The following is a 27,794-nucleotide window of genomic DNA, read 5'->3' on the forward strand; positions in this document are numbered from 1 at the left end:
AAATAATAAGTATTCTATATATATTACCTATAAAAAAATAGAGTATTTTAGTACTACGTAAGCTTAGTTTATTAAAGTTAGTTTTCTAGACTATAACTATTAAATAGCTCTAAATTTACTAAGTTTTTAAGCTTACTAGCGCTATATACTTAGGTACTATAAGGTAGTATAAATTACGTAAAGCTTATAGGTAATATATAAATTATTTACTACTATAAGGAGGTAATTAAATATATATAAGCTTAAAGTTTTATAAAAAAGTTTTACTATAACTTTAGCTATAGCTAGCTTAAAATATCTTATAGAATTATTAACTAAGACTATACTTTAAAAGGCCTTAAATACACCTTCTATAGTATTAGATTTTAGTATAGAAGTTACTATACTTATACTATTAATAAGTCTAGTTAAGCTATTATAAAAAACTTCTAGTAAATTATATTTTATCTAAAGAAATAATAGGTATTTATAGAGTAATTTAAAGTAAACTTTTTATATTAAATTAATACTATATTTTATATAAATTATAACTAATTACTTCTAAGTATAGTAATAGCTATTTTAGGTACTAGCTAAAGCTTCTTTACTTACTCTATATTTATTAAAAGTAAAAGTAAAGAAGATATAAGATTCTTTATAAAGGTTAGTATTAATAATATATAAGTAGCTTAGCTAGAACTTATAATTAGAAACTTTAGTAAAAGGCTTAAAGCTATACTCTATAACCTTATAATTTTACTATAGTACTATTAGTAGTAAACTACTAAGGTAATAAAGAAATATTTTAATATAGGTATATAAACTTAAGCTTAAAGTAGTAGTTATACTACTAATAAAAAAAGCTAGTTAAAAGTATTATAGTAGCTTTACCTTAAAGCTACTAGTACTAATATTTTTAATAAGTATAATATAGTAATTCTTAACTACTTATATAATATTAATTAAGCTTAGTTCTAAAGTATATATATAACTTATAAGAAGTAATTAATAGCTATATATATTAGTTAGTTCTTTAACCTTAGTACTGTAGCTACTTAATAAAAAGAAAGTATAAATACTAAGTTAAAGGCCTTTATATACTACTAAATATTAATTAAAGCCTTTATTAGTATAATCTAATTTTAAATTAGTATAAAGATAAGAAAGCTTATAGTTAAAAAGGCTACCTTTAAAGCTTTACTACTATATCTAATTATACTTAATTCTATATAAATATACTTTACTATACTTACTAGTAAAGTAATATACTACGTACTATTATAGATACTTTAAAGTGTATAGTTAGCTATTATAGTAATACTAAAAGAAACTTAGATTTAGGCTTAAAAATAGTAGTAATATAGTAATTATAAGTATAAGAATTTAGTATAATTTAGGCTACCTTATTACTATATACTAGTATATTTATACTACTAGAAGAAGCTAATTCTACTTATACTTATTTACTTATAATAGCTACTTATAAAAGCTATTAACGCCTTAAGTAGCTTATAAAAGCTAAGTTATATAGATATACTTATATACTTAAATATATAAGATTTTACTTCTAAAATAACTACGTAATTATAACTATTATTATTATAGCTAATCTAGTTTATAAAGTTTCTTTTACCTAATAATATAGCTATACTTACTTTATATATAGAGAGCTTCTTTAAAAGCCTTTATAATAAGGCTTTTTACTATACTACTATATAATTACTACTATCTATTATACTATTTAAAGTACTTAAAGCTCTCTAGTAGTAGCTTTCTTTAGTTAAAATATATAGTAAAGTAAACTAAAAGAGGCTTATAAGTATAGAAGTAGTAAAATAAGTAGTTAATACTTTACTATATAAAGTTATATAACTATTAAGTAATAAAACTAATAATAGTATATTATTTAGTATAATATATAATATACTATAAAGTCTATAAAAGCTTATATATAATAGTAAAGCTATTAAAATAGAACTACTTAAGTAAGTACTTATACCTAAGCTTATACTAGAGACTATACCTAAGCTTACTTAAAGTCTTACTTAAGAAATATATAAGTTTATAAAGTAATACTAAAGGCTTTAGTAAAGACTTTATTAAATATATATAATACCTATTTATAGTAACTTTAATAAGCTTAAAAAGGCTATAAGTAAAGTAGTACTACTAAAGAAGTATAAGTAGCTTACTAAAATACTTAAAATAATACCTTTAAAGTTATCTAAAATACCTACTAAATAGTATATAAAAAGTAAGTATAAAATTAATAAAGCTATATATAAGTTATATAATAAATAAATAGTAGTTAGGCTAGTAATTATAGTACTAAACTTACTACCTCCTATAGCTATATTATAACTTTTAATAATATAGTTCTACTATTTTAATACTAGTAGGTGTTTTAGTATACTTATTTTAGTAATTATATTATATAAAATTTTAATTTTTCTAGTATTATAGTATTAAAGTTTATAAGTAGTTATTTTTTTATATTATTTTAAATATCTTATTCTTTTACTTATTTAACTTTTATTTTTACTTTACTATTACTATAACGCTTATAACGCTAGGCTGCCTTATATAGCTTATCTAATATTATTTTATACGTACTATATTTAGTATATTATTTATTAATCTACTAGGTAGTTTATATATATATATATAATAAAAATTACTACTAATTATTATTAAAACTCTAATTTTAACTATATAAAAGTAGTATTTCTAGTAAAGCTAATTAGCTAAAAAGAGTTCTTTTATAGGCTAAAGAAAGAAAAAGTAATAGCTTAAGCTAGGTATTTTACCTATAAAAGAGTTATACTTAAAATAAAAAGTAAGGCTATATATTTTTAAAGTTTTTTTTTATATATTAAAAGTTTAAGTTTAGGTTAAAGTAATCTATTAATTTTTATTAATTTTTATAAGTTAGTATTAGAAATATAGTATAAAATTAATTTTTAAAAAAGTAAAGAAAGATTTAGTAGTTATAGCCTATATAAATAATTCCTATTACGTAGATTTTTAGATCTACGTAGATATTACGCTAGTACTTAAAATAGAAGCCTATCTAAACCGTACTTTTTAATTATACTGTCTAGAGACTACGCTAGTAAATAGGTTTAGAGTACTTAATAATAAGTTAGGGTTAAGTTAGAGTTGTATAGACTCTAGGTTAGAGTTAGGTTAGAGTAGTCTAAGCTTAGGGTTATAGTTAGGTAGAAGTAGTTAAAGCTTTAGGTTAGAGTTAGGTAGAGGTAGTTAAAGCTTAGAGTTAGAGTTAGGTAGAAGTAGTTAAAGCTTAGGTTAGAGTTAAGTAGGAGGTACCTACGTAGGCTGCCTATAAAAATATATATATATATTATATAAAGATATATATATACTATAAGAATAATATAAGTTAGTATTATATAGAAAATATAAAAATATTATTTAAACTATTTAATTATAACTATTAATTATAGTAATAGGTAGAGTAGACACGCTTACGTACTAGATATATTAATAAGCTCTCTATATCCTTCTCTTATTTAATATTCTCCTCTTTAATAATAACTTTATATAGGTTACCTATCTACTCTACTAAAGCTAGAAGATCTAATAGATTATTAGCCTTATTATAAGAAGCCTTATATACGCCTATATTTCTATCTAAAAGGTTTATTAGCTAGTCTACTTCTTAAGAAATTAAATCCTTAAGAATTATAATTTACTAAATTATTTAACTAAATAAGTAATACCTTTAATTACTAATTATATCTTTAGTAATATTAAAAACGCGCTTAATACTAACTTAGGTAATTAGTATTACTAATATATTCTTTATAACCTAGGCTAGTTAAGAATATATACCTTTATTAGCCTTCTACTACTCTAAAACATTAAAGAAGCTATTACCTATTATATACATAGTACTAAGGTAGGCTTCTTTTTCTTAAATAGTTTAGCTATTAGAATTATTAGCTTCTTAAGTTTAGAAACTCTAACTTAAGGCAGAAAAACTACTTAGTTATAATAAAGAGGTAGAAGGCTTTTAAAACTATTTACTACCTTATTATTTTTATAGATAAAGGGTTAAGCCTAGTATAGATTTACTTTACTTCTCTTAGTTATAGTAGCTAAGGTAATTAAGAAATTATATATAATATATATATTTATCCTAAGAATCTTACAATTTATCTTACGCACTTAGTTAGTATATAGCTATAATAAGTAACTATAATAAATAGACCTTATATATTATAAGTTTCTAAGTTAAGTTAAGGATTATTATACAGTTAAATAAGAACCTATACTTTATATTAGTTTTTAAGTAGTACTTACTTAATTTTACCTAACCTCTTCTAGCTATAGCTTATACTATAACTAGCTAATTAGTATTCTTTTAATTTATAATATCCTTATTAAGGTCTTCTATTATCTAGTCTAAAAAGTTAAATAGTTAATTATATATAAGCTATATATACTAGATCTATAGCTTCTAGTTCTTGCTTAAGAAGCTAGTTACGTCTTTAAATTACTTAAGTATCTCTATTATTAGCTTAAAGTAATACTACTTAATAGAAGATAGTTAAAGGCGTTTTAGATTATAAAAGTCTACCTTACTAATATTATTTTTAGCTAAAATACTACTAGTATAAGCATCTATACTAGCCTTAAGGATAATTTCTTACCTTAGCTATTTATTAATATATCTCTATAGCTTAATTATATACTTATATATATTATAGGTAGAATTCTATCTTATCTTTACGTTATAAATAATAGATAGCTAATCTTTTACTAAAAGGTATAGCTGTATTAATATAAAGTACTTATAATACTATAGTAAGATATTAATTATAATATAAATAGCTCTAAGCTAGTAGTTAATTAGTATATAATTAATATATATAATAAAAGGGTATATTTCTTATAAAGTAAGTTTAGAACTAATATCTACGCTTTAATATCTTAGATATAGCGTCTTTATAGAGTATTAATAACCTTAGTAGAAGTAGCTAGTTTTAGATACTAGATAATATCCTAGATAATAAGGTTAATAATGTAAGTAAGGTATAAAATAGTATTTTCTTATAAGCTCTAGGTAATTTTATTATTTTATAAGTTTACTTTAACTACTTAAGTAAGCATAGTATTATTACTAGTATTATTATAGGTAATAGTAAGAAGCCTATACTTAGTACTAGTTTTAGAAAGCACTTTACCTACCTCTTCTACTATAGAAATACTAGTATACCTACTACGTATTAGAATAAAATCTAGTAGCTTCTTTTAAAGTTTCTAATTAGTATTAATATAGTACTTTTTAATAGCTAGAAAACTAAAGTAATTACTTATAGACTACCTATTTAATATAATTAAGATTTTAGTTATTATACTAAGATTAGAGAGAATAGATATTCTTGCTTTACAGTATTAATTATAGAAGTTACGCTAGAATTTATAACAGCTAATTATTATAGCCTCTAGTTATAGGAATTAAATAAAGTAATTAAATAATAGCTATTTAATTATTTAGAAGGATAAATTACTATTAATAACTAGCTATATAAGCTCTTTCTTAAAGTCTAAAGTAGAATATAAAGAAAGAGAATTATAAGTTCTTTTCTTACTAAGTAGAGTAGACTAGTTAAGAAGTATTAATAAGTATAAGTATATAGAAATAATAGTAAACTTACAGCTCTTTAAGTTTAGATAGTTAAGTAAGTATTTTATTTAAATAGTCTTTTTAGCTAATAGGTATTAAAGTGCAAAGTTATAGTTAAAGTAGTATATATATAGATAACTCTTTATAGAGTCTACAGCCTTACTAAAATATAGCTATACTTAACTATAGTATATAGCAGAGTTCTAATATAGATAACTAGTTATAGAGTTAATAGCCTATTTAGTCCTACTCTACTACTTATTTTAGGTTAAAAGTATATTTTTATTATTATTATTCTGCTCTATTACTATAGGTAGGTATTTAATAAGTTCTAGGTTTAATTTTTCTCTACCTTTAATAATTTAGGAAGTAGTTAACCTTAATATATAAAGGCTAGGTAGTAGCTTATAAAATTATTAGACTTCTTAAATAGGCTTAGGTAATAGGTTAATTATATATCTAGTAGTATTAATTAATATAGTAAGAGAGAACTGTAATAGAAAGCTATAATAAAAACTAAAATAAACTTATAGTAATCTTACTATTATATATAATCCTTACTTTAACTATAAAACTCTAAGTCTTTACTCTAATAATAATATATACTAAGAAAGTTAAACTAATTATTAAAAGTTAGTAAAATACTAAGTTAAATACCTTATAGCTAGTGCTTTATATCTACTTTACTATTAGGTTATTTTATCTAAGTTACTATTTAAAGAATATTATAGGTTTTAAGTTATATTATTATATATAACTATTAGCTAATATTACTACTATCTAACCTAAGCTTTTAACTTTAGTATTATTATCTAAAAAGCCTTTAAAATCTATAAAGCCTTTAAAATTAGTCTTATTATTATACTTATTAACGCTCTTATACTTATTTTTACTTTAGTTATAGTATTTATTAATTTCTAAATTAATATTAACTTCTTCTTTATACTTATTACTATTATTCCCTTAAATATATAGGAGATTACTGTATAAAGTAGAGATATTTATACCTAAAAGTTTATAAATAGGCGTAGGTTTAAGTTACCTATTACTATTAGTATATAAATATAATAAAGGTATATATTAAACTTATAACTAATTTTTACTAGTTACTATTACTAATTCTTTTACTATAAGCCTAGTAATAAAGGCTTACTACTCTTCTTTTATACTCTTACTTTTAAAAGATTAGCTATTTAACTTTACTAATTCTTCTTTATAAGTATTATATAAAATCTATTTAAAGGCACTACTAGTACTAAATAGGTATAGTTAGGTATAAAATTAAGGTTTAGTACTTATACTACTCTAGCCTACTTAAGTAACTTTTTATAAAACTTATTAATATTAGTATATATTAACTTTCTAGTATAGATCTTTCTATTTCTTATAGACTCTATTAAGCTTAGCCTCTAACTACTTAGCTAGAGTTTATTAGTAAGATTATATAATAAATAACTATATTAACTTACTACTTTTCTAATTATTAAAGTAATCTTATACTAGCTTCTTAAGTTTTTCTTTAAAATACTTTACCTACTTATTTTTACTTATAGCTATATATTAATCTATTTTTTTAAGTTACTAGTTAAGCTAATACTTTATAGTATAATCTATAGCTTTAGTAGTAAGAAGTGCTTTCTTTTCTTTACTAAGTAAAGTAGTTTAGTTTCTCTAAGTAATAGTATAATTACTATTACTAAGATTACCTATAAATAGTTTTCTAAAATTTATTAGGTAACCTTTTTAAGTACTAGCTTAACTATATTACGTAAGAATATTTTAGACTTTATACTTCTTATAATTAAACTCCTATATAAGTAAGTATTTACTATAATAAATAAATATATTTAATACCTTAGTTAGATTAAACTACTTCTAATACTTAAAACCTATTAAAGAGTTATTTTCTAGAGCTAGTAGTAAGCTCTTTATAATATTATTAGGCTCTTCTTTAATAGTATCTATTATATATTATATAATTAACGTCTGTAATAATGTAGTATAAGTATAGTTATTAAGTTAAAGTAAGTAGTAGGTTTTAGATAGAAAACTTAAAGTAAGAGAGTATAAGTAGCCTATATATATATATTACCTACTTAGTATAAATAGTAAATTTTTATTTACTTTTACTACTTATTATTCTTAAAACTTTAATAAGCTTATCCTACTATTATTATACTTCTAATAATACTTAATTATTATATACTTTAATTATATTATCTAAAGTTTACTCTACTATAATAGCTAGAATAAGAAAACCTAAGCTAAATACTACTACTACTAAGTAACTAAAAAAAAATTTAGCTACTAAAGCTATATAAAAAACTACTATAAAGAAAATAACTAGTAGAAAGTAGATACTAGTAAAGAAGAAGTACTAATTTAAGTAAAGTAGTATATTATTATATTCTTTAATTATAAATAGATACTAATAATACTTAGCTATAGCCTTAAGAGATATTAAGAAGTATTAGAAGTCTACTAAGCTTCTTATTTATAAGTTACTATTTTCTTACCTTATTTATAAGATTACTAAAGCCTTACTAAAGAGTATAAGTATATACTATTAGAAAACTATACTTAAAGCCTTTTAAGAAGTAACTAAGTTATTCCTTATTAGTTATTTTAAAAGTATAGTTAATTTCTTTCTACTACTACTAGTACTATACTTACTATAAAAGACTATAATATTAATACTATTTATACTAAATAAGTTACTATTTAGCAGAAAGACTTAGTACTAGTAAGATATTACTATAGTAGGTTTAGTATAATAAAATTTTAGGTAAATAAATAGGTTTATATAATTAGCTTTCTCTATATAAGAATACTTAAATTTATAGTTTAAATAAAACCTTCTATAAGCTATAATAAATAACTATAATAACTGCTATTCCTAATCTAATACTTACTAAAATACTTACCTATATAATATAAAATTCTAATTACTAGAAATATTTTAGAGTAGATATAATATAACCTAACTCCTACTTAAGGTCTATATAACCTTAACCTAACTCTAACCTAATACTAGCGTTAAAATATTAGGTTAAAGTTAGGTTAAGGTAGACTGTGCGTTAGGTTAGGGTTAGGTAGGGGTTAGGTTATACTTATGTAAGACCCAACCCCTACCCAACCCCGACCCATTTACCAGCGTACCAGAGACTATCCGTTGTAGTGGCATTGCTCCTCGCCGCTTAGTTTCAGCGTAAATTTTAGATCGGTTCTTGACGGCAAGACAACTACACCCTTCGTCCGTCGCAGGAGGATGCACTGAAGCAGTCTTCTCAGCCTAGTGATGGCAATGTCGTTATGCCCGGTTTTCCATGGCACGATCATGTCTTTCTCGAAAGCAGCGGGATCACCGTACGGATACACACGAAGAAACTGGCATATTGTGGCTATGTCGCCGAGCCGATTCTGCAGTGGAGTTCCAGTCACTGCCCAGCGGGCGTTTGCCTCAAGTGCGCAAATAGCCTTCGAAGTGCTACTTGAATTGTCGCTCACATAATGTGCTGTTTCAGTTAATATCGATCAGATCTAATGGAAGGAACACTGTCTCAAAACCACTCATAGGACACTCACCTTCGTCCAGAATTATTCGACGCCAATATGCTGTAAACAGAGGCGATTTCTCTGAGCTTTTACATTTTTTCCATTCAGCCTCGACCATTTGATATGTTGTGATTATAACATCGTATTCCCGGAGTTCATCAAGATTCGAGATGCGTCTTATGGAATGGTGTCGACGAATCTTCAACGAGTTCGACGAAGCCAGATGTCTGTATGACAATAAGATATTTGAACGGTAATTAAGCGGGCCCTTACCTTCGAAACTGCTCTTCCCACGTTTCCAGAACTGTAAATAGTCAATGTATGCTCTGTTTGTTCCTGTGGAACCACGTACGATTAGGAGGAACTATGAGTAATGTGGCGGAGACATCCTCGGTTCCCCTGGCCCAGTGATCGTTGGGAACTGTCCCCAGCATATTATCCTCAAGATCAGCCGCAATCAGAGCTATCATACTGCACGACTTTCCCAACCCCATCGAGTCGGCCAGGATGCCTCCTCTGAATTGAATGGGTTTATAACATTGCCACGTCTCGTTGATGTTATTACGGTAACTGATTCGCTTAGCTGGTGTTTCGTCAACATCAGAAAAATACGACACTCACATCGATTGTGGCGATTCCTTCGCTAGTGTCCAGACATCATGTGAAGATTGTTCGAACGCCCAACCACATTCTCTCTTTCTCATAAAATATAGAGCCTGTCGCTGATGTCTAAACGGATGAAATCAGAACAACGTTTCAGCCAAGCGGATGCGACATACGGTAACAGCGGTGTCCTCATGTTGGATGGCGTTCCAAGTTCCTGTAACGGCTGTGAACTGACAAGGGTGTCCAGAAAATCCGAATTGTGTATGTGACTGACAGTCATGTTGGAGTCAGGGTTGCGCAAGTCGAATGTCATATGAATTTTGTCTTCGGCTGAAAAGAGACGATGAGGATTTCTGTACCGAACATTGCGATCTGCTCCTATAGGATCTTGCAAGTACAAGTCGGCTTGTTGGCAGAAGGTTCCTATCTCATCGAGAATCGACTCTGCCCCGTATATGATGACAGAAACGGATACTCTGACGTGTTGTAGATACCGAGTGTGTTCTTTCCGTTTCGTGTTCGTACTTGCCGTTGGCCTGATAACAATCTGAATGTCAACCAAAGGATCGTCGGATAGCGCTTGTAGTATGCTCGCACTTCGTTCATTCAGCGTGCCTTGATGAAAAGTGTTAATAATGGTCAAGCCGCATGGTGGAGAGAATCCTGCAGTCAACTCTTTTCTCAGATTGGATAGCGGGTGACTGTCAAACGTGGCCTCGAGATCTATGATCTATCATAGGATCAGTATGTCGCCATATGTTGACCTTCAAAAGGCACCTACCATGCCAAAACAAATCTGGCTGATTGGCAAGGCATCCACATGAGACGCATCATTCGTGGACAGGCCTTGAGGAGGTCCTGAGTACGACGAACCTTGCAAGGTATCGATGCGCGATTCTTGTAGAGATCCCCAGGGTATGGTTGGTCGCTCATTATCGGAATGGAAAGAGTACGCATAAGACTCGCTGGCGAAAGACGATTCTGGAACCGTATCGGGGTACCTATACCAGCTCTTGGTTGTCTGTTCTGTTTCGTACAGACAACCAGATGAGCCTTCAGTCTGGAGTGAGACGTCATACATCTGCGGTTGTGACACACTAAGGTATGTAGCATGTGGCTGAGGATTGTCGATTATCGAAGAAGTGCAAGCAGTCCCCAGTTTTCCTAGAGTTTCGAGATTGAACGAACGACAGTGCAACTCCGTTTTTGTGGCTGTTGCCGTTCGAGGCTCTGGTGTAATCCGCCGCCGTTTAGTGGATGGTTCCTCAGAACCAGCGTAGTGGCCATTCGTGACATTCTCACGGTCGTAAGTTGGTAGCGGCGGTCTGCGATGGTCCATGTTAATGTATCGGCGTGATTGTTGGTCTTCAAGCAATTGATTCCTCTTGTCTGAAGTTCTCCAGAACCTAATTCACTGAACTAAAACGCTAGATGCCTTTCCAGAGAAAACATTGTGTTGCAGCGGAAGGCTGAGCGTCATGCGTGGCTGATGACATGAGACATCAGCTGCGCCCATGTATGGTTGGTTCGACGTGCATTTCTGCCTCGTCTGTGTGCTCCGCCTCAATTTTGCCCACATGCCGAGCTGAAGCGTGTTTGAACACAACCTCATTAACTCGCATGCTGTCGAGGTCCTGAACAACTCGTCCTCAACGGTCAACTGCTTGTGAGTTGGATCTCCTGTCGATAAAGCACGCGAGATGGCGGCGCAAACATCAGGCTTAGTGCCCCACGTCAGCACATCAACGCCGCCCCGTCACACAACCGCGACGTCTCCAATTTCAACTCTCACGCCTCAAGCACGCAAGATCTTCCAGGAAAGTTTTGACAAATTTCAACAAACCGTCCAAAAGCTATCACCTAGTGATCAGCGTGAATTCAACGATACTACGTTGCGCGATGTCCGGAAAGCAGCTAGGGAGATTGAGCAACTGCTCGCAGCGCGACAGTGTCTTCGGAATATGCAACGTCTGGAGCCTCTCCTCAATGGACTAGAGGCATACGCGGCGGTCGTAGAAGTGCTTTGCAATGGCACGCCGTACCTTGCCTGGATATGGGTGGGTACAACAACGAAAAACATTTTGAGAAACCACACTAACAGACGTTCGTTGTACAGACACCCATAAAGTTGATGATGAAAGTGAGCTCTGTTCTGTTTCGTGTCGCGTGTTACAAACGACTGACATTGGCTTCAGCTAGCAACAGATCATATCAGCGCTTTTGAGAAACTCATGGCGGCATATGCCCAAATTGCAGATAGTCTACCTCGTTTCGACCGCCTGAATAGCGCTTTTCAAAACAACTCTGACTTTCAGCAAGTCCTCGCCGTTGTCTACAGTGACATCATCGAATTCCATCGGAAAGCTTACGAGTTCTTCCGAAGAAGTGGTACAACTTTGACGAACACCTGATTTGCGGACTTATACTGACAAGCTAAGGATGGAAGTGCTTTTTCAGATCCTCATGGGGCCAATTCGACAAAAGGTTCAAGTGTATCCTGGCCAACCTCCGGACACATATCGACCTAGTCGATCGTGAGGTCAACGCTCACTTGATCTCTGAAACGATGAAGTGGAGAAGAGAAGCCACTGCGGTAGCAGAAAAAGAGGAGAAAGAACGAGCAGTGACTCAGCTCGTGGCAACGCTCGACTGGTTGGGTGTTGACAAGATTCCATATTGCGGGCAATCCTACCAGGAGAACACTCTTGACAAGCTTATCCGTGAATGTTGCCCAGGCACAACCGACTGGCTGATCAAGAATAAAGCAATGAAAGGGTGGCTGCAAAATAGAAGGGGTCAATCGGTTCTTTGGTTGAAAGGCAAACCTGGCTCTGGTGAGTTACAATAGCCTGCTTTTTTAACAGTCCTAACGATGACTCTAGGGAAGAGTATGCTTTGTGCAAAAATCGCGCAATTTCTGCTTTCCGATGGACAGTCAACGGTCTTGTTCTGCTTCTACAGTTACAGAATAAGCTGCGTTCATCCGGACCCTACTATCTTTATACTTGCCACTCTCATTGCACAAATACTTCGCCGAAATACCGACCTCTCGGTATATGTGCATGAGGAATTCGTTGCAGAAGCTCGACCAGCTTCTATTAGCAATCTCAAAGAAATCATCATGAACCTGATTCCTCAGCTCAAGATGCCACGGATCCTGATCGATGGTATTGACGAGTGCGTGCGCTACGACACACATGGGAATCCGTCCGACCTTACGTTAGTGAGGGATGTGCTTCAGGATGTCTTGCAACTGGAAACTCTAGCGGGTGGCAACTTACCGCTGAAACTTCTCATCGTCAGTCGGGACATCAAGCAAATTGTGGGGAAGCTGTCCAAGAAGCCTACGATTTCACTTGATGATGAGGTGGATGCTATGACATCCGCTATCCGACGTTTTACGAATCAACGGTTACAAGAGATACGAGAAAGATTTGAAGAGTTCCAGGAAATTGATAGTATCCTTCTCGAGGTTGAGGAAAAGATTGTCCTGAAAGCTCAAGGTTCGTCATGTCTCGAAAACAGTACTCGGGTGCTGTTACGTGTGTGTTCCTGGAATCTACTTTACACCTGCCGATAAGTCACCAACCCTAAGAGCTGACTTTTGATAGGCATGTTCCTCTGGGTGCGATTGATACTGGCCCATTTGGAAGAAGATGCATACAATCTCGACGATCTTGAAGCCGCTGTTATGAACATGCCCGTCACCCTCAACGAGTTGTGAGTCAACATTGTGTTCAGACTCCGAGATATAGTCTAACTGACTTTAGTTACTCTCGAATCGTGGCCCGAATCCAGGCCTTGAATGATTCATCTCGGGAGAGAGCTATGATCATACTGAACTGGTTGGTTTGTTCTCGACGACCGTTGCGCCAGACGGAACTTCAAGACGCTATTGTCTTTGCTGGTAACATGAAAATGACACAAAGATCAAAGCTTCCTACAACTGTCTTGGACCTATGCAAGCCTTTGATCCAAATACATGACGATCGAACAGTCACTTTTGTGCACTTCACTATCCAGGAGTAAGATTGATCGATACACATAAAGTATACTTGCTAACTATTATTTAGATATCTTATAAACAATTCTTCCCAAACCCTGTTCGAAGCTGAGCGTTGCGCCGCAATGACTTGTCTAAATTACCTAGACTTCAGCCTGAATCTCATTGACACACGCACTTCAGAAGGAACGCGAACAGCCGATGTCGGTAACACCCTCCACACCCTACAGCCGTATGTACATGATAATTGGTTGGATCATTTGCTGGCTTTTGCATCAAATCTATCTTTGGGCCAAGATTCGCAGTTTGAACGATACCTGGCTCGTCTCGTGGAGTCAGTTCGACTGCATCAAACGATAGGTGTATGCAGAACTACCTGCTCCGGTTCCGAAGATACCAACTTGTCCATTGCAATCGAACCCCGCCTCGAGCACCTCAGACACAACAAGCCTGTTTTTGAGATGCTAAGTCACCTTGTTCAACATCGGCACCACAGGAACCTGTATTTCCATGCGACTGCGCCGATCCGTAAGTACACAATGTTCCTTGAAGCCGCTTATGACTAAAAGATTTCAGCAACGCCACCAGACCCAACGCCCTTCAATGCAGTACAAATACAGTACGAGAAGATGGTTGTTGCACTACTTACCTGCGTATCATTTCCAGGAGTCACCCCAGCACAGCTAATACATTTCAAAACTCTTCACGAACATCTTGCATATGTTTGCAGGTATCCTGGTTGTTCAAGTATCTTACCAGGCTTTGCTACCAACGACGCACGCATCCAACACGAAAGAACTCACGCCCCAGCAATAGTGTGCACTTACCCTGGATGTAAATACAAGCTCAGCTTTGGGTCCATGCAAAGCCTGAAAGGACACGTTCGGAAATTTCACAGTGCAACTCCAAATATTCCAAGGTCTATACGATCTAAGCAAATATCAACTGTCAACCAAAAAGCTACCGCACCTGGTAGCTTCACTGCAAAGTTAACGCCTACTGATCTACTTCCTATTCAGTACAGTGTTGAGGGTGATTTGAACGCCTTTATCAAGCCAACACACTCCTCCGCCCTTTTACTAGATGCCTTCCAACACTCACAAACGACATCGTTACCACTAGGAGCAGACGAACTAGCCTTGCAACGATTAGCGATGCCGAATACTGCACAATCTATTCAGCAAGTACAGCAGCGGAAGTACCAGCAGCAGATAAGGCTACAAGTGCGGCAGGGGTTCCAGCAGCTAGCAACACTACAGCAAGAAAAGCTACAACAGAAGCAGCAGCAGCAGCAGCCTAGGGCTAGCATGTCTCCGTAAGGTGTGCCACAAAACAGGATGTCAAATCAGCAGGGTCTAAACGTGGCCAACACGAATATCAGTGAGCTCTGGCAACGCAAGATATAACTTGGGAAGACTTTAGGTGGAAACATTACCCAGATACATATGCAGCAAATGATACAGCTTGACCTCACCATTCAAAACCAGGAGCAACAACTGCTTCTGCAACAGCGTGCGAACCTACTTCGTTAGCAGCAGCAGATGACCGTAATGTGGTAATAGGTTATACTGCAGATACCTTAAGACATTCCGAACCCGGCATGCAAGCCAAGAGGAACAATAACAGTATTTGAATAACCATCTACATTCGCAGCACCGGTCTCTTGGTACATTGCGAACGACCAACGCTTCTTTCAGATCAGTCTGTATTTCAACTTGGAGCAAAGAAACGAGCAATGAATCTTAAAAGCCGACTCGAGATGCTGTTCAAAAACTTCGTCGATTTACCAATCTGGGCCCCTCAACGACCTTGGTTCAAAGTCAGGGTCCAGCCAGATGAAGGACATATCCTGATTGCCAACCAAGCACCTGAATGTTTCAGGTCGGCCAGATGCTGGCTGATAGTTTGGCTAATTGGAAGTAGTAAATATTAAACTTGCATTTGACTGATATTCATGATGTAAAATAGAGGTTTCCTTTGGTTTATAGCTAGCTTAGGATTGATTAGGAGTTCTGTCTTAGAGGCGGAGTCCTCAGCTGTACCGTATCCTTCACTGTATTCAGAAAGTTAAAGCGCTATGAGCTATTACGGAGTCAGTGAAAATTTTCGGCTACCCGACGGCATGCATTAAACAACAACCTGTTTCCATTGCCCCTAGTATGCGTCTCTTTGAAGAGGACAGCAGTTCCAGTGGTGTCGGCTGTCCGACACTCAGGATCTCACGCTCACTTTATCTTAAAGAGAGCATTGATTACATATTTTCTGTTTATTTGAGCTTCTCTGAGCACTGGCTCAAAGTACCATTGATCTTTTTTCTACTCCTTTCTAGCCAAGGGACAGTGCCAGGAAATGGAAGTTCATTCTGGCGATTTCCCGTTTGCCCATACATGTTCCATCGTGCTTCATTTGCCCCCGTTCCTCGTGTGCTCAGCAAGAGACTCTTCGATCTCCAACAGAACAACTGCTTTCGAGAGAACATTCGCCGGATTCAACTCCATTTTCTCTTTGTGCGTTGGGAAGAACCTCTTGCGACTGACCAGTGCGTCAGTCACATCTGCATCCTTCACAAAGGGTGCAGCTGCCTGCTGTGCAATCGCTGGGAAGAGGCACATTGCCACTCGTGTTCCCTCGGAGATTGGACCCTTGATGATGTCTCCTTCGTCGTCTTCAGCCTGCATCCAAGAGGGATCAAATTTGGTTCCGGGGAAGCAGAAGTGGATTCGGTAGTCCATGGGACTGATCAGCAAGCTTTGCTTCAATTCGATGGCTTTCCTTGCCCATGCAATGCCATCGAAATACTCGAACATGGGTGTCTTGTGAGGCGCCGTTGCTTGAGCCATCTGCCCGAAGCGTGTAGCTATCATCGTGGCTCGTCGTAATCCGGCACCACTGGCGAATTCGACGCTTGCGAACCACAATTTGGTACCGATCATGTTGAGATGTTTCACCCTCATCAATCCTTCTGTATTTCTGTTAGTGGAAGCAGCCTTGTGAAGAAATTCTGACGTACCCGTCAAGGCAGTCATCTTGTAAATCTCCATCGAGATAGGGTCCACCTCGTTGAACATTGGGTCTGGTGTTGCAAAGACCAATCGACAAAACAACGCGCTCATCAACGTCTGGGCCCCTTTTAACTGCCCGAGCTGCGCAATAAACCCCTCTAACCACTCTTCGAGCTCCTGATCAGCATGACGACCGTTAAGTAGTTCATCGACCTTGGCTACAAGAAAGCCTCTCTCAAATTCAGTCAGGGCACCAAGTTCATGACCAACGACATCTCTAATACCATTCCGTGTATCTTTCCATCCCTGGTCCACGGTCTTTCGTTCTGGAGCCCGCGGAAAGCTCTGTCCGTCGTGTTGCTCGACACCGACCACGCCACGTAACTTCTCAAGATAACTTGCCTTTTCCTGATCGAGCGCTAAATGGTCCTGAACAAGCGTTCTCATTGCGCTTGGCTCATCTAGCTCACTCCCGAATGTATAGTGAATGCTATTTAGCGTCTGCCGAAGTTCTGGCACCAGTATCTTCCCAGAAGTGACGATTTGTTGGATCAGATTGGGCATAAGATCCCACAGTATGTTCGTCTTAGTTTGAGATTTGGTATACTCCTCTCCCATGGGTGCTATAGCTTGTTCCACCTGTGCTGTAGCTTGAGCACTCTCCACATGGTAGGTTTGATGCGAGACTTTGTGTAGCTTCTTGGGTCTTGTCTCCAGATCTACGGGTAGATAGTGTGTGTCTTCATCCTCTTGTTGAGTGGTTCTTGAGATTTGATTACGTTGCTGGGCATTCTGGTACAAGTTTAGCCTCTTGGCTGGGCCTGCCGTCGAACTGTCTTCTGGCAATGTGATGGGTAGCGAACGCTTTTTTGAGGACTGGCCTCTGTCCTTCTCTTGGTGGAACGGTCTTGACACGGCGCAACCTGGGTGGAGTTAGTACTCAATTGTGCTCACGCCTCCACATCGTAGGATTGGTACCAGTCTTTTTCGCTTTGCAATGTAAACACGGCTTGCCTCCCTCGCAAGCAATTTTCTTTATCTTGCACATATCGCACTGGGCAGCTAGTGTTAGTCAGTCGTCGCATGCATCCAGAAGAATCTACTTACCGTGCGCCCCTTTTGTTCATTGGCAGGGATAGAGGCAGGCACGAGCTGGGATGGAACTGAACGAGTTGAACGAACTGGACGAGCTGGACGAGCTGGACTAGCTAGAATCGTATCGTTACTTTCTCTTGAAGCTGCAACAGTATTATTTTGGGGGTTGATTTCACAATCTGCATCGACTAGATCATCATCCATGGTAGTGTCGGACGGTGTTAATGCGGTCACGATCTCATAAAGTTGGACATGTTCATCTGGGTCTTCGCATCTCTTGTTGTCCAGAAGATTCTGCGAGATATTAGCATTACTGACCATGCCCAAGTTAGGCCACTCACGTTCGACTTCGTAGCCTCAACGGCTGTGGTGGGGTTGTGTGCCTCCACTCCCTCCAGGACAGGACTGAAATCGGACTTCGGCTCTTTGGGAGGTCGACGAACGAGGATAGTATCACGGTCTCCATCGCTGGGTACAGAACCTCTATCAACTGGGTCGTTCTCTGTAGTCGCATCAGCCGCAATCGATTCAGCTATGGCTCGATCCACCTCTGATTCCTGGTCTTCATCGTTCTGGAAGTTCCGGAAGTTCTATTTCGAGGTTAGCATTATTCACAAGACATTTCTCTGGCTGCTTACTTCCATCCCTACATCTTGAGAGCTTTGGAAGATGCCTGGAGTGGAGTTGAATGTGAGTGACTTATTCTCGGTCGAGTCATCTACCGCCCACGACATGCGCTGCCGCTGTATATCTGCCACCAGGCTTTCGGGAAGCTTGTTCAAGTCGAGGTACTTTGTGCCAGTATCGTAGAGCGCAGGAATGTTGACCTCCTTCCGCTGGCAATATTTCTTCGCAACCCGTTTTAGTCTGGTTCTGATACTGCTCAAAGTCCTTTTTTCTTTTCCAGAGACCTCCTGCAGTCTTTCTTGAATTGTGTCTGTGTACTTCTCATCGTGCTCTATGCAATAGTCCAGATGAGTGAGGAGGCATGCGGTTTCTTCGACTGACCATTCCTCGCCATTTCTCATGTTGAGTGCTTGCGTGACGACAGGTTGCCGAATCGTGAGCTGACGTGTAGCCTGGTGTGTGGTGGACTGGGGACGAAGCTTGTGGTAGTTGGTGCTGCAGACTGTGTAACAAACAAAGATTTACCGCAATCGCCTTCATCGTTTGCGCGCCTAAATGTGACTGTGTTTTGTTTGTTTGCTGTTTGTTCGGCCACTTCTGAGACAATTCTGTGGGTCCATTACCTTCATCTCACCCGACGGGACGGTAACCTGCAGTAGCGGTGAGCTGTGGCTGGTTCTCATCTTCTCGCTGCCCTGTCGCCCACTTCTCTCAGTTCTGGCCCTCTGAACAACTCCACTCAGCAACTTCGCTTTGGTCACATCAATCACCCCAATAGTGGCCATGTCTAGTTTCTTACGCGCTGCTAATTCACCCAAGAAATCACACTCTAACCCTCTCTCAACATCGGGCAGTACATCCCGTCTGCGAAGAGGCCGCGAGCAGGATCTCTCATCCTCTGATTCGGATATCCCTTCGAAAAAGCCCTGCATTAGAGGACAGCGACTACACTTATACCCCACTCTCAAGCCAGAATCTTTGCCTGCTGATTTCATAGTAGGCATCGATTTTGGTGCAACCTTCTCATCCATTGCATTCAGTACGAACCAAGCGCCCGAGGAGATCTTCACTATTGGTGAATTTTCAAAGGACCCTTGCCCAGCATATCAAGGCAGACAGGTACCCACCACGCTCGCATATCCTGAGAAGATTCGGACACAGGCCACGGAAGATGTTAAAAGAGAACAGCTCGAAGAGAGCCAGCTTCTGTACGGATACGAGCTTCAGATGGAAAGCCGAGCTTGCTACCCTAACACAGGACGTATTACAATGATGAAGTTGATGCTTGACAAAAGCACGTATGCGAGACAGTCCAAGGACAAACTGAAGTCTAGTCTGAAGGCGCTCAAGGCCAATGGCAGTATCAAGGAAGATAGCGATGTCATTCGTGACTTCCTGGTCAAGCTTCTACTACACACCAAGGCCAGACTCGAGTGGATTTACGAACTGACTGAGAGAAGCACAAGTAGGTCTCAAGTTCTTAGATACATCAGTGCTTTCTAACAAGTCTCTGTAGTTGAACTGACGTTCACTATTCCTGTCTGTTGGGACTCTCATGCAGTTGTTACTATGGTTGGCTGTATTCAAGAGGCCATGCTGCTAGCAAAGTTTGGATCAGATGGTACGAGTGCCAGCAGATTGTTCATGGTCACCGAGCAAGAAGCAGGCGCGATAAACGTCCTCCAGTTTGGGTTTCACAACTTCAAGGTTTGTTGGGGTCCCAAAGTTCTATAGCCTCTTGATCAAGCTAACTGTATCGCTTAGAAAGGAGAAGTATTCGTGCTCATAGACTGCGGTGGTGGGACAACCGATCTCGGTACGTATCGTATCGCTTACGCACACCCATTGCGACTGGAAAGCGAGGTGAACGACCCCACAGGTATGTTGACGAGTTATGCTGTTGTTAACTATTGTCTACTAATCTGTTTTAGGCGCTATGTGTGGGTCTGAAGACCTTAACGAACGATTCCGAGCCTGTGTCTACCAGTTTCTCCGAGATGCAGAGTCTTATCTCGTAGACGAAGAGTCAGGAACCACGCTTGACAGTATCATTGATGAGGATATTATGCCTCAATTTGAAGACAAAATCAAGCGCTCGTTCGACATCACGGATACTAGAGAGACATTTGAATTCCGTATCAGCCGCCTACGAGAGAGTGACAAAAATCCTCGACTGAAGCGCAAACGCTTGGTTCTAAGTTTGTAAGTCATCGATATTGCTTTCATGTCGACTGAATGGGCTGATGAACTTACAGCGAGGACATGATGGAGATCTTTAGGCCATCTCTTGATTGTGTCAAGCGTCTGATGGAAGACCAACTCTTGAGCGCCAGGAGGAAGAATATGGCTGTCGACAAGGTAGTGCTTGTAGGCGGATTCGGGGATTCGCCGGCTTTACAAACTCACCTGACTCTCCGGCTCAAGGAGCTTGACCGTTTCCATGGCACAAGGGTCGCGATAATCTTTGCGCCCACTAATACTGGAGCATGTGGGGTTGCCAAAGGCGCAGTACTGCGAGCAAAGAACAAAGCCCATGGCCCTAGGCGAGTTCCACGCCAAAGTATCGGAATTTACCAGCATATTCCTTGCACTGATGTCGACAGCTATCCCAAAGCTGTGTTCGACCAAAAGAGGGAGCTCTGCAAACTGGAGGGAGACTACTACATCATGAACACGATTGTTTGGAAGATTAAGAAGGTAATCAACCTATACTCTCGCATCATTTGTTTCATCCATGAAAGCTGACAATCGACTAGGGTCAGGGTAAGATTGCATCCACGCACACAGTCACTTACGAGTCTGTCTTTATGTGCAACCCAAAAAAGCGCAGATGGATTGCGACGCAGGACCTTTTCGCATCCAGTGAGTGCACGGAAGACTACTACAAGCGAGGTCATGTCAAGAACAAAGGTACCAAACCTATCTGTAGGACTACCTACTCGTGACTAACATCAAGCTCTAGGTCGAACAACTGAGCTTGGCAAGGTCGACTTCGACATCACTCACTTGAGGAACCAGATAAAAGCAAAAGTCCCGACCAAGGGAGACGGTAGTTTGCGACACTACAGCGTCACACTCCTGATCGAGATGACCGTGATTGATCGGGACCTCAAGTTCGTCGCGCGCTGGCCACCCAACGAGAACGGTACAGTGATTCAGGGCGATCAGCAGTACTTCAGTCTGGTGTCAGCTTTCCAGCCAGGCACTGCGTAATGTTAGGTCGTTTTTCAGCTTCCATTGTTTGGAGTTGCTCGCTTCATGGTTTCGTGTGTAAGAGAAGGTCACCTCTGGAGAACTGCAAAACAGTGAGTACTGGATTCTCCTGTCGACGCTTGATAAGCAACTAATGGATTGATCTAGACCAAGAGCAAGTTACAATCGACGCGGAATGTGACCAGTATGCTTGCTTGTACAGCAGTTGTATCGTCTTCCCTACTATCGATCGCTACTTACTCAAAATTGGGGGATATAGTTACTGTAGTGGGTTTGTGTTGTGTGAAATGTGTTTCTTTATATCGTATCATTAGTTTCCATCACGAATTGTACAACAAGTTTAACGGATATGAAGGGAGAGTGCCGGAGAATTCTGAGCAGGTCTGTACTTTGGTAGACAGGATCGAATAAGGGGATTTATTTTATGACAAAATGGAAAACATTTGGTATTGTGAACGGAGAAATAGCCAAAGTTCAATAAGCCAAAATACGTCCTGCGCTTTTAGCAACACCCTGATTGTCTCGGTTTCTGGTCCGTCGGACGAGCACCTTCCGTGAGTTGCTTCCATAAAGTTTGGTTTGTTCCAGAGCATCATCGTCTTCACACAAGTATTCACACACTTTGATTGTGATTCCATCTCGAAAGGGCGATATGTCTCACCTTACCACATATAACACTGCGCGCTCCTCATCTGATATCCAACCACACAAACCCAACCTTCCAACACAATGACAACCACAACCTTCATCTCCAGCACGACCACCCTCTCCACCCTCTTAACCAGCCTGACCAACCTCCCCACCTCCCCTCCAAGTCTCTACCTCGACCTCGAAGGCGCAAAACTAAGCCGCCACGGCACCATCTCCCTGCTAACCCTGTACATCCCGCCCAAAAACACAATCTACCTAATCGACATCCACACCCTCGGCGCAACCGCCTTCTCCACACCCTCAACCCCCCTCCCTACCAACGAACCCTCCATAACCCTCAAATCCCTCCTCGAATCCCCCACAACACCCAAAATCTTCTTCGACGTGCGCAACGACTCTGACGCCCTCTTCGCCCACTACAACATCGCCCTGCAATGCATCCACGACGTGCAGCTCATGGAGCTCGCCACGCGCCGCACCCCCTCGCGCACCCATCTCTCCAGCCTGGCGAAGTGCATCGAACACGACGTCGCGTTGTCGGCTGCTGAGCAGCAGCAGTCGCGGCACGTCAAGGAGCAGGGGTTGAATCTGTTTTCTCCTGAGCGCGGGGGTTCGTATGCGGTGTTCAACGAGCGGCCACTCAGGGCGGCGGTTCGGGACTACTGTGTGTTGGATGCTGTGCATATGCCTGGGCTGTGGAGGGCGTATTCTGGGAGGATGAGTGCGTTTTGGTGGGTTATGGTGAGGGAGGCTGGGGCGGAGAGGGTTAGGGAGAGTCAGGGGGTGGGGTATGTGTCGCATGGTGGGCATAAGGCGTTGGGGTGCTGGAGTGGGGCGCAGATTCGGGTCGCAGAACGGAGGTGGCAAAGTGGAGTGAGGAGTGGGCTTTGTGCGTGAGAGGATAGAGAGTGGGTATAGTGAGTGAGTGTGAGGGGAGAGGAGGAGATACGGGGAAGCAGTTTGTCGATTGAGTTATACGCTGATCGGTAGCCTTTATGCATTTGTCATTCAGGTAGTTTAGATAAATGGTAAGCGTTGGATATAATACGCATCTGTGTGCCACTATCTCACAAATCTCTAACTCACAGCTCACAACTCCCTAATATAGCAAGTTCCATCACCTCGCCTCTACTGTGCCACCCCACCTCTAAAAGGCATGCATATTGTCAAAGCCATTAAATACATACAACCCCTTCCTTTCTTTCCTTCCTTCCTCTCCTCCCCCTACTATCCTAACCCCCACCAGTAACTACCTACCTACTATCCCACCACCCCAGCAATCCCCCGCTCCAACCCCCATCCTCTAAAGCTACACAAAAGCCCCCCTACCATCATCACCGCCCCAAACGCACTACTACACCCAACCTAACAGAACAAACCAACCCAAACCAAAAGACATTATTACACTAACAGCACTCCATCTACATCCCCCCTACTGTTCTGCTAGGCGCAGTAAACACAAAGATGCGTACACATAAACCTTTAACTTTGTAGAAAGAATAACTAGCTACAGCTACAACCAAAGCATAGTGTATAAAATCGAGATATGGAAAGACTGATATAGTTCTTTAATAAAGCCTACATGTAAATACATACGCACAGATACTACTACACATACTACCACACACCAACCACCTCCCGTCTAATCTACACAATTAAAACTTGGCATTATGTCTCTACTACACATTACATTACCCATCCTCTTCCAACCTGTAGATTATATCCATGCCATCCCCTTCAGAATACCCAGAGAGATACTAACTATAGCCTTAGCTAGTAGTTCTTCATCACGCGTAGTACACGATTAACGACTAACAATAAAACCCTTCTTTTTCTGCTGTTTACCATACCTTGCCTCCATGTACCTTGTCTTGACTTTGTTCAACCTTACCTACCCAAGCTATCTAAAATCTATATTCCTAGCCCTAGTCTCAGCTCCAGCACAGCAGACCAACACCAGCTATATAATCCTCTCTGCGGTTCAAAACTCACAATGCACAATACACAACAAAGCACACCCACATAGCTAGCTAGCTAGCCGCATTTATCAGACCAGCCAGTCAGTAAGCACTACGTGTGAAGAAAAGACAGCGCGTTTATTAGGAAAGTAAGGGAGGCATGGGGGAAAGGGGGGGAAGGGGGGACGTTTCTCAGCACCGCACTGTAACTGCAGAGGCACATAACTGGCATGGCAGGACATAGTGTACTCAGGGCAACCATTGAGTTAGTAAGTCAGTCAATCAATCTTGCACTCTACGCTTTGCCATGCGGTTAGTCAGTACACACTCACTCAAACATCACATCACATCCCACACGTCAAAGAATAACACAAAAAATCACATTGGAGTAACCGCCTATCAGCCAAACCCCCATCAAGCGATCTACCTCCCACTCCCCACGGGACTCATAAACCCGGCACTCCCCGCCGTCGGGCTCCTAACCATCAGGGGTTTAAAGTTCTGAAACGGACTCATCGGATCCTTATTACTCGACGACTGACTACTGGTACCGGCGCTCAAACTACCACTACCCTGACTCCCATTAGCCTGACCAGGTGTATTGAACGGGTTGGCAAGAATATAAGGCGAGGGGGAGTACGGATCGTCGAAGGCGTCTGTGAAGCCGGAGACGTTTGAGAGCATGGAGGAGGAGCGGCCGCGGCCGTCGCGGAAGGAGTTCGGTGTGGTGTCGAGGTGGGAGTTGAGGGAGGGGAAGGTGAAGCTGGTGAAGGCGTTGGCGTGGGGGGACATGCTTGTGCCTGGCAGAGGACCTTCGGGGGTGGTGGGGACGGATTCGCGTTGGGTTTGTTGCTGCTGTTGCTGTTGTTGTTGCTGCTGCTGGTGCAGGAGGGACTCGTAGTGCTCGATCGTGTGCATGATCTGTGTGGTGGCGAGGTGGTGCTCTTCGGCGCGTCCCTCGTACCCGTTGATGTTGCTGCGGTATTGGCTCTCGATCTCGGCTCGTTGTTGTCGGAGGGCGGCGCGTTCCTGCTCTCGCCGTTGCTTGGCGGTGAATCCTTCCTGGTTGGCGGTAACAAGGCGGTCATGCTGCTCGTTGAGTCTGGTCTGGCGTTGCTGGAGACGTTCCCTCTTTTGAAGCACAGCGGTAATGTCCGACTCGACGCTTTGGACCTGGCGTTCGATCTCGGCTTTGACGTTGTCGAACTCGGTAGACACAGCGTTCTTCTTGTTGCGTTCCTTCTTCCACTCCGCTTTCTTTACTGCGGCCTCCTCAGATTCGGCTTCCGGAATCCCTCCCATGTTGTCAACTTGAAGTGCGAACTCGGCAGTAGCATCATCGGCCTGACGTATATTTTGCGTAAACTGAAGAACACGTTGGCGTTGGCGCTCGTCACTACCACCAGCATTGGCAAGGCGGTTGACCAGAGTATCCACCTCCTTCTTGATAGTAGTGATGGCCGTCTTGTGGTCCTTCTTGTTCCGCTTCAGGCGATTGCGCTGCTCCTGGAGCTGTTGATCGGCCGCAGCGATCGAGTTCTTCAAAGTCGTAGTAGGCGAAGAAGGGCGCAGAGTCTGATGAGCTGACGGGGAGGCAACATAGGCTGAAAAGTTAGACATATCTGCAAAAAATGTACAAGAGATGCTATGCTTACCTAGTTCGGCTACGGGGCTGGCCGAGGTAACAAGGCTGGTCGAGTAGAAGACTTCGTTGTCTGCGGTCCGGACGAACTCGCAATGGTAGTTGTACAGAGCCGTCAGACCAAAGATTTCTCCCACCCAGAAGCCCGTTTCCTCTTGACCCTGGTAACCGAGCGGAGCGCTCTGGCGAATCCTGGTTGAACTCCAATCTGCTCCGTTCACACGGATGTAGAAAGGTTTCGACTTGTCGATGCCAGATCCGATACTCGAGTCCTCGTCGTCTTGAAACTCGGACCCATGCAATAAACTGACACGAAAAGAAATGTCGGAGGAGCCGACTTCTGAAATCCAAACACGATCGTCTTCCGATCTCCAAACAGCGTTTCCAATGTGATTTGCGTCTTTTGCGTTAGCCTCGTCGGCGTCGTTTGCCGCCCGGCTACTCTCCATTTCTTTTAAAACTGTAACTTTTGTACTGGCAAGTGCAGCCCAAAAAGGCTGCTGACTACGAACGTGGGTAGCTTGCTTTCTCTTCCTTCGAGAAACGCTCGCTTTGTCTGTTTTCGAGGGTGCGGCTGGCGAGGGCCCTGGTGGGCGGCCGTCGGTACTCGAGGAATTTGGCACGTCGGCGGTTGGGTCGAGCGTGGTCGAGTTGGCACGTTGGAGCCCGCCAGCTTCGGGGTCAGTCTTCTTGCCGGTGGGCAGGGACTGGGCTACGTCTCGCCGAGAAAGAGAGCGTCGGATGATACGAACGATGCCTTGGGCTAAAATATGAATTCCCAGGAGGCTGCGGGGCCATCCGTGGGGCGAAGAAAAGCTTTCCAAATAGGTCGGCGTAGCGGGTGGGCTCGTCAAGAATTCCAGGCCTCCCCGGGCGAGCCCCGTCCACACGAGGTGGACAATGTGTTGCCGGAGAGGCCTGAATTTGAAGAGGTGGTTGGAAAGAATGATGACGAAGCAAATGAAGATGCCGTTGGTCGTGCCGTTCTTCCCGGCTGCGGCGCCTCCGAGGGCGATTGCGATGACGGCCTGGGCGAGATCCAGCAGAAAGTTCTGCATGGGGACCCACAGCAGCAGCCACACGATCAGGATGGAGGCGTCGGCGAAGATTGTGGTGAAGAGGGAGGGGGTGCCGCCGGAGCCCTGGAAGATGTCGGTGAAGGAGGGGAAGGCGGAGAGGGCAGAGAGGGGGGTGCCGGCTTGCGGGGGGACGAAGGTGAGGGTTGCAAAGAGGAACTGGACGACGGTGAGGACGGTGGGGGGCAGCTGGAGCAGGATGATGAGGATGGCGAGGACGTCGCGCAGAGGACAGGACGTGAGAATGGTGGCCGGGACCGAGAGCAGGGTGGCCATGGACAGCGACGGCGACGCAGCCTTCTTGGAGTCGGCGCGGCGCAGGACGGGGGCGGCGACAGCGTCAAAGGGCCCGCCGGCGTAGGGGCGGCAGGCGTCGATGTTGTCGAGCGAGGCGTCCGAGGCCGCGCGCGCACGCTCCTCGCAGCCGGGCAGGGCAGCGCTCGCCGTGTTGTTGGCGGGATTGGGCAGGCGCAAGGGCGCGTCTGCAGAGCTGCTGGCGGGCTGCGTGGGCCGGTCGTCGTCGTCGTCTACAGGGCCGTGGAGCGGCGGCGTGTCGGGCGGGACGTGTCCGTTGGCGTCGACAGCGAGCAGCGGGTTGCTCTTCTGCTTGGTGACGCGCTTGCCCGGGGCGGCGAGGCCATTCTCGTGTCGCTTGTCATGCTGGTTCGCCGTCTTCTTCCCCCTCGCTACCATAGAAGGCGGTGCGGTGCGCTGTGGGCGGCGGCGTGAGCGAGGGC

General features: G+C 40.9%; 6 protein-coding genes across 6 annotated transcripts; 3 read left to right on the forward strand and 3 right to left on the reverse strand.

Moving 5' to 3' along the window:
- Positions 1-8,522: 8,522 nt before the first annotated feature.
- On the reverse strand, positions 8,523-11,247 carry P153DRAFT_227886 (uncharacterized protein). Its single transcript, XM_033662672.1, has 7 exons — positions 10,572-11,247; positions 9,964-10,520; positions 9,806-9,913; positions 9,537-9,754; positions 9,458-9,488; positions 9,215-9,411; positions 8,523-9,144 (listed from the first exon to the last, which is right to left on the reverse strand). Exons 1-7 carry the CDS (start codon positions 11,127-11,129, stop codon positions 8,795-8,797), a joined length of 2,019 nt encoding a protein of 672 aa, XP_033524350.1. The 5' UTR covers positions 11,130-11,247; the 3' UTR covers positions 8,523-8,794.
- A 243-nt stretch (positions 11,248-11,490) lies between these two features.
- Positions 11,491-15,112, forward strand: P153DRAFT_356631 (uncharacterized protein; the record flags this gene model as incomplete). The annotated part of the gene is made up of 9 exons (XM_033666664.1): positions 11,491-11,847; positions 11,907-11,930; positions 11,986-12,178; positions 12,229-12,624; positions 12,673-13,293; positions 13,402-13,510; positions 13,561-13,815; positions 13,864-14,321; positions 14,370-15,112. The coding sequence occupies 9 exons, from the start codon at positions 11,491-11,493 to the stop codon at positions 15,110-15,112; spliced, it is 3,156 nt and encodes a 1,051-aa protein (XP_033524351.1).
- A 727-nt stretch (positions 15,113-15,839) lies between these two features.
- P153DRAFT_418650 (uncharacterized protein) lies at positions 15,840-19,548 on the reverse strand (the record flags this gene model as incomplete). Its single annotated transcript, XM_033672168.1, has 7 exons — positions 15,840-16,755; positions 16,804-17,718; positions 17,750-17,849; positions 17,903-18,184; positions 18,232-18,480; positions 18,529-18,996; positions 19,141-19,548. The coding sequence occupies 7 exons, from the start codon at positions 19,546-19,548 to the stop codon at positions 16,196-16,198; spliced, it is 2,982 nt and encodes a 993-aa protein (XP_033524352.1). The 3' UTR covers positions 15,840-16,195.
- P153DRAFT_315435 (uncharacterized protein) lies at positions 19,505-22,147 on the forward strand. The gene is made up of 8 exons (XM_033664949.1): positions 19,505-19,982; positions 20,034-20,224; positions 20,282-20,396; positions 20,449-20,719; positions 20,773-21,214; positions 21,274-21,427; positions 21,480-21,822; positions 21,878-22,147. Exons 1-7 carry the CDS (start codon positions 19,745-19,747, stop codon positions 21,728-21,730), a joined length of 1,662 nt encoding a protein of 553 aa, XP_033524353.1. The 5' UTR covers positions 19,505-19,744; the 3' UTR covers positions 21,731-21,822; positions 21,878-22,147.
- Positions 22,148-22,459: 312 nt separating this feature from the next.
- Positions 22,460-23,278, forward strand: P153DRAFT_422710 (exonuclease; the record flags this gene model as incomplete). Its single annotated transcript, XM_033672384.1, has 1 exon — positions 22,460-23,278. The coding sequence occupies one exon, from the start codon at positions 22,460-22,462 to the stop codon at positions 23,276-23,278; it is 819 nt and encodes a 272-aa protein (XP_033524354.1).
- A 1,484-nt stretch (positions 23,279-24,762) lies between these two features.
- On the reverse strand, positions 24,763-27,750 carry P153DRAFT_339330 (uncharacterized protein; the record flags this gene model as incomplete). Its single annotated transcript, XM_033665821.1, has 2 exons — positions 24,763-25,943; positions 25,995-27,750. 2 exons carry the CDS (start codon positions 27,748-27,750, stop codon positions 24,763-24,765), a joined length of 2,937 nt encoding a protein of 978 aa, XP_033524355.1.
- Positions 27,751-27,794: the final 44 nt, after the last annotated feature.

Source organism: Dothidotthia symphoricarpi (genome assembly GCF_010015815.1).
Source record: "Dothidotthia symphoricarpi CBS 119687 unplaced genomic scaffold P153scaffold_9, whole genome shotgun sequence".
NCBI lineage: Eukaryota > Fungi > Ascomycota > Dothideomycetes > Pleosporales > Dothidotthiaceae > Dothidotthia > Dothidotthia symphoricarpi.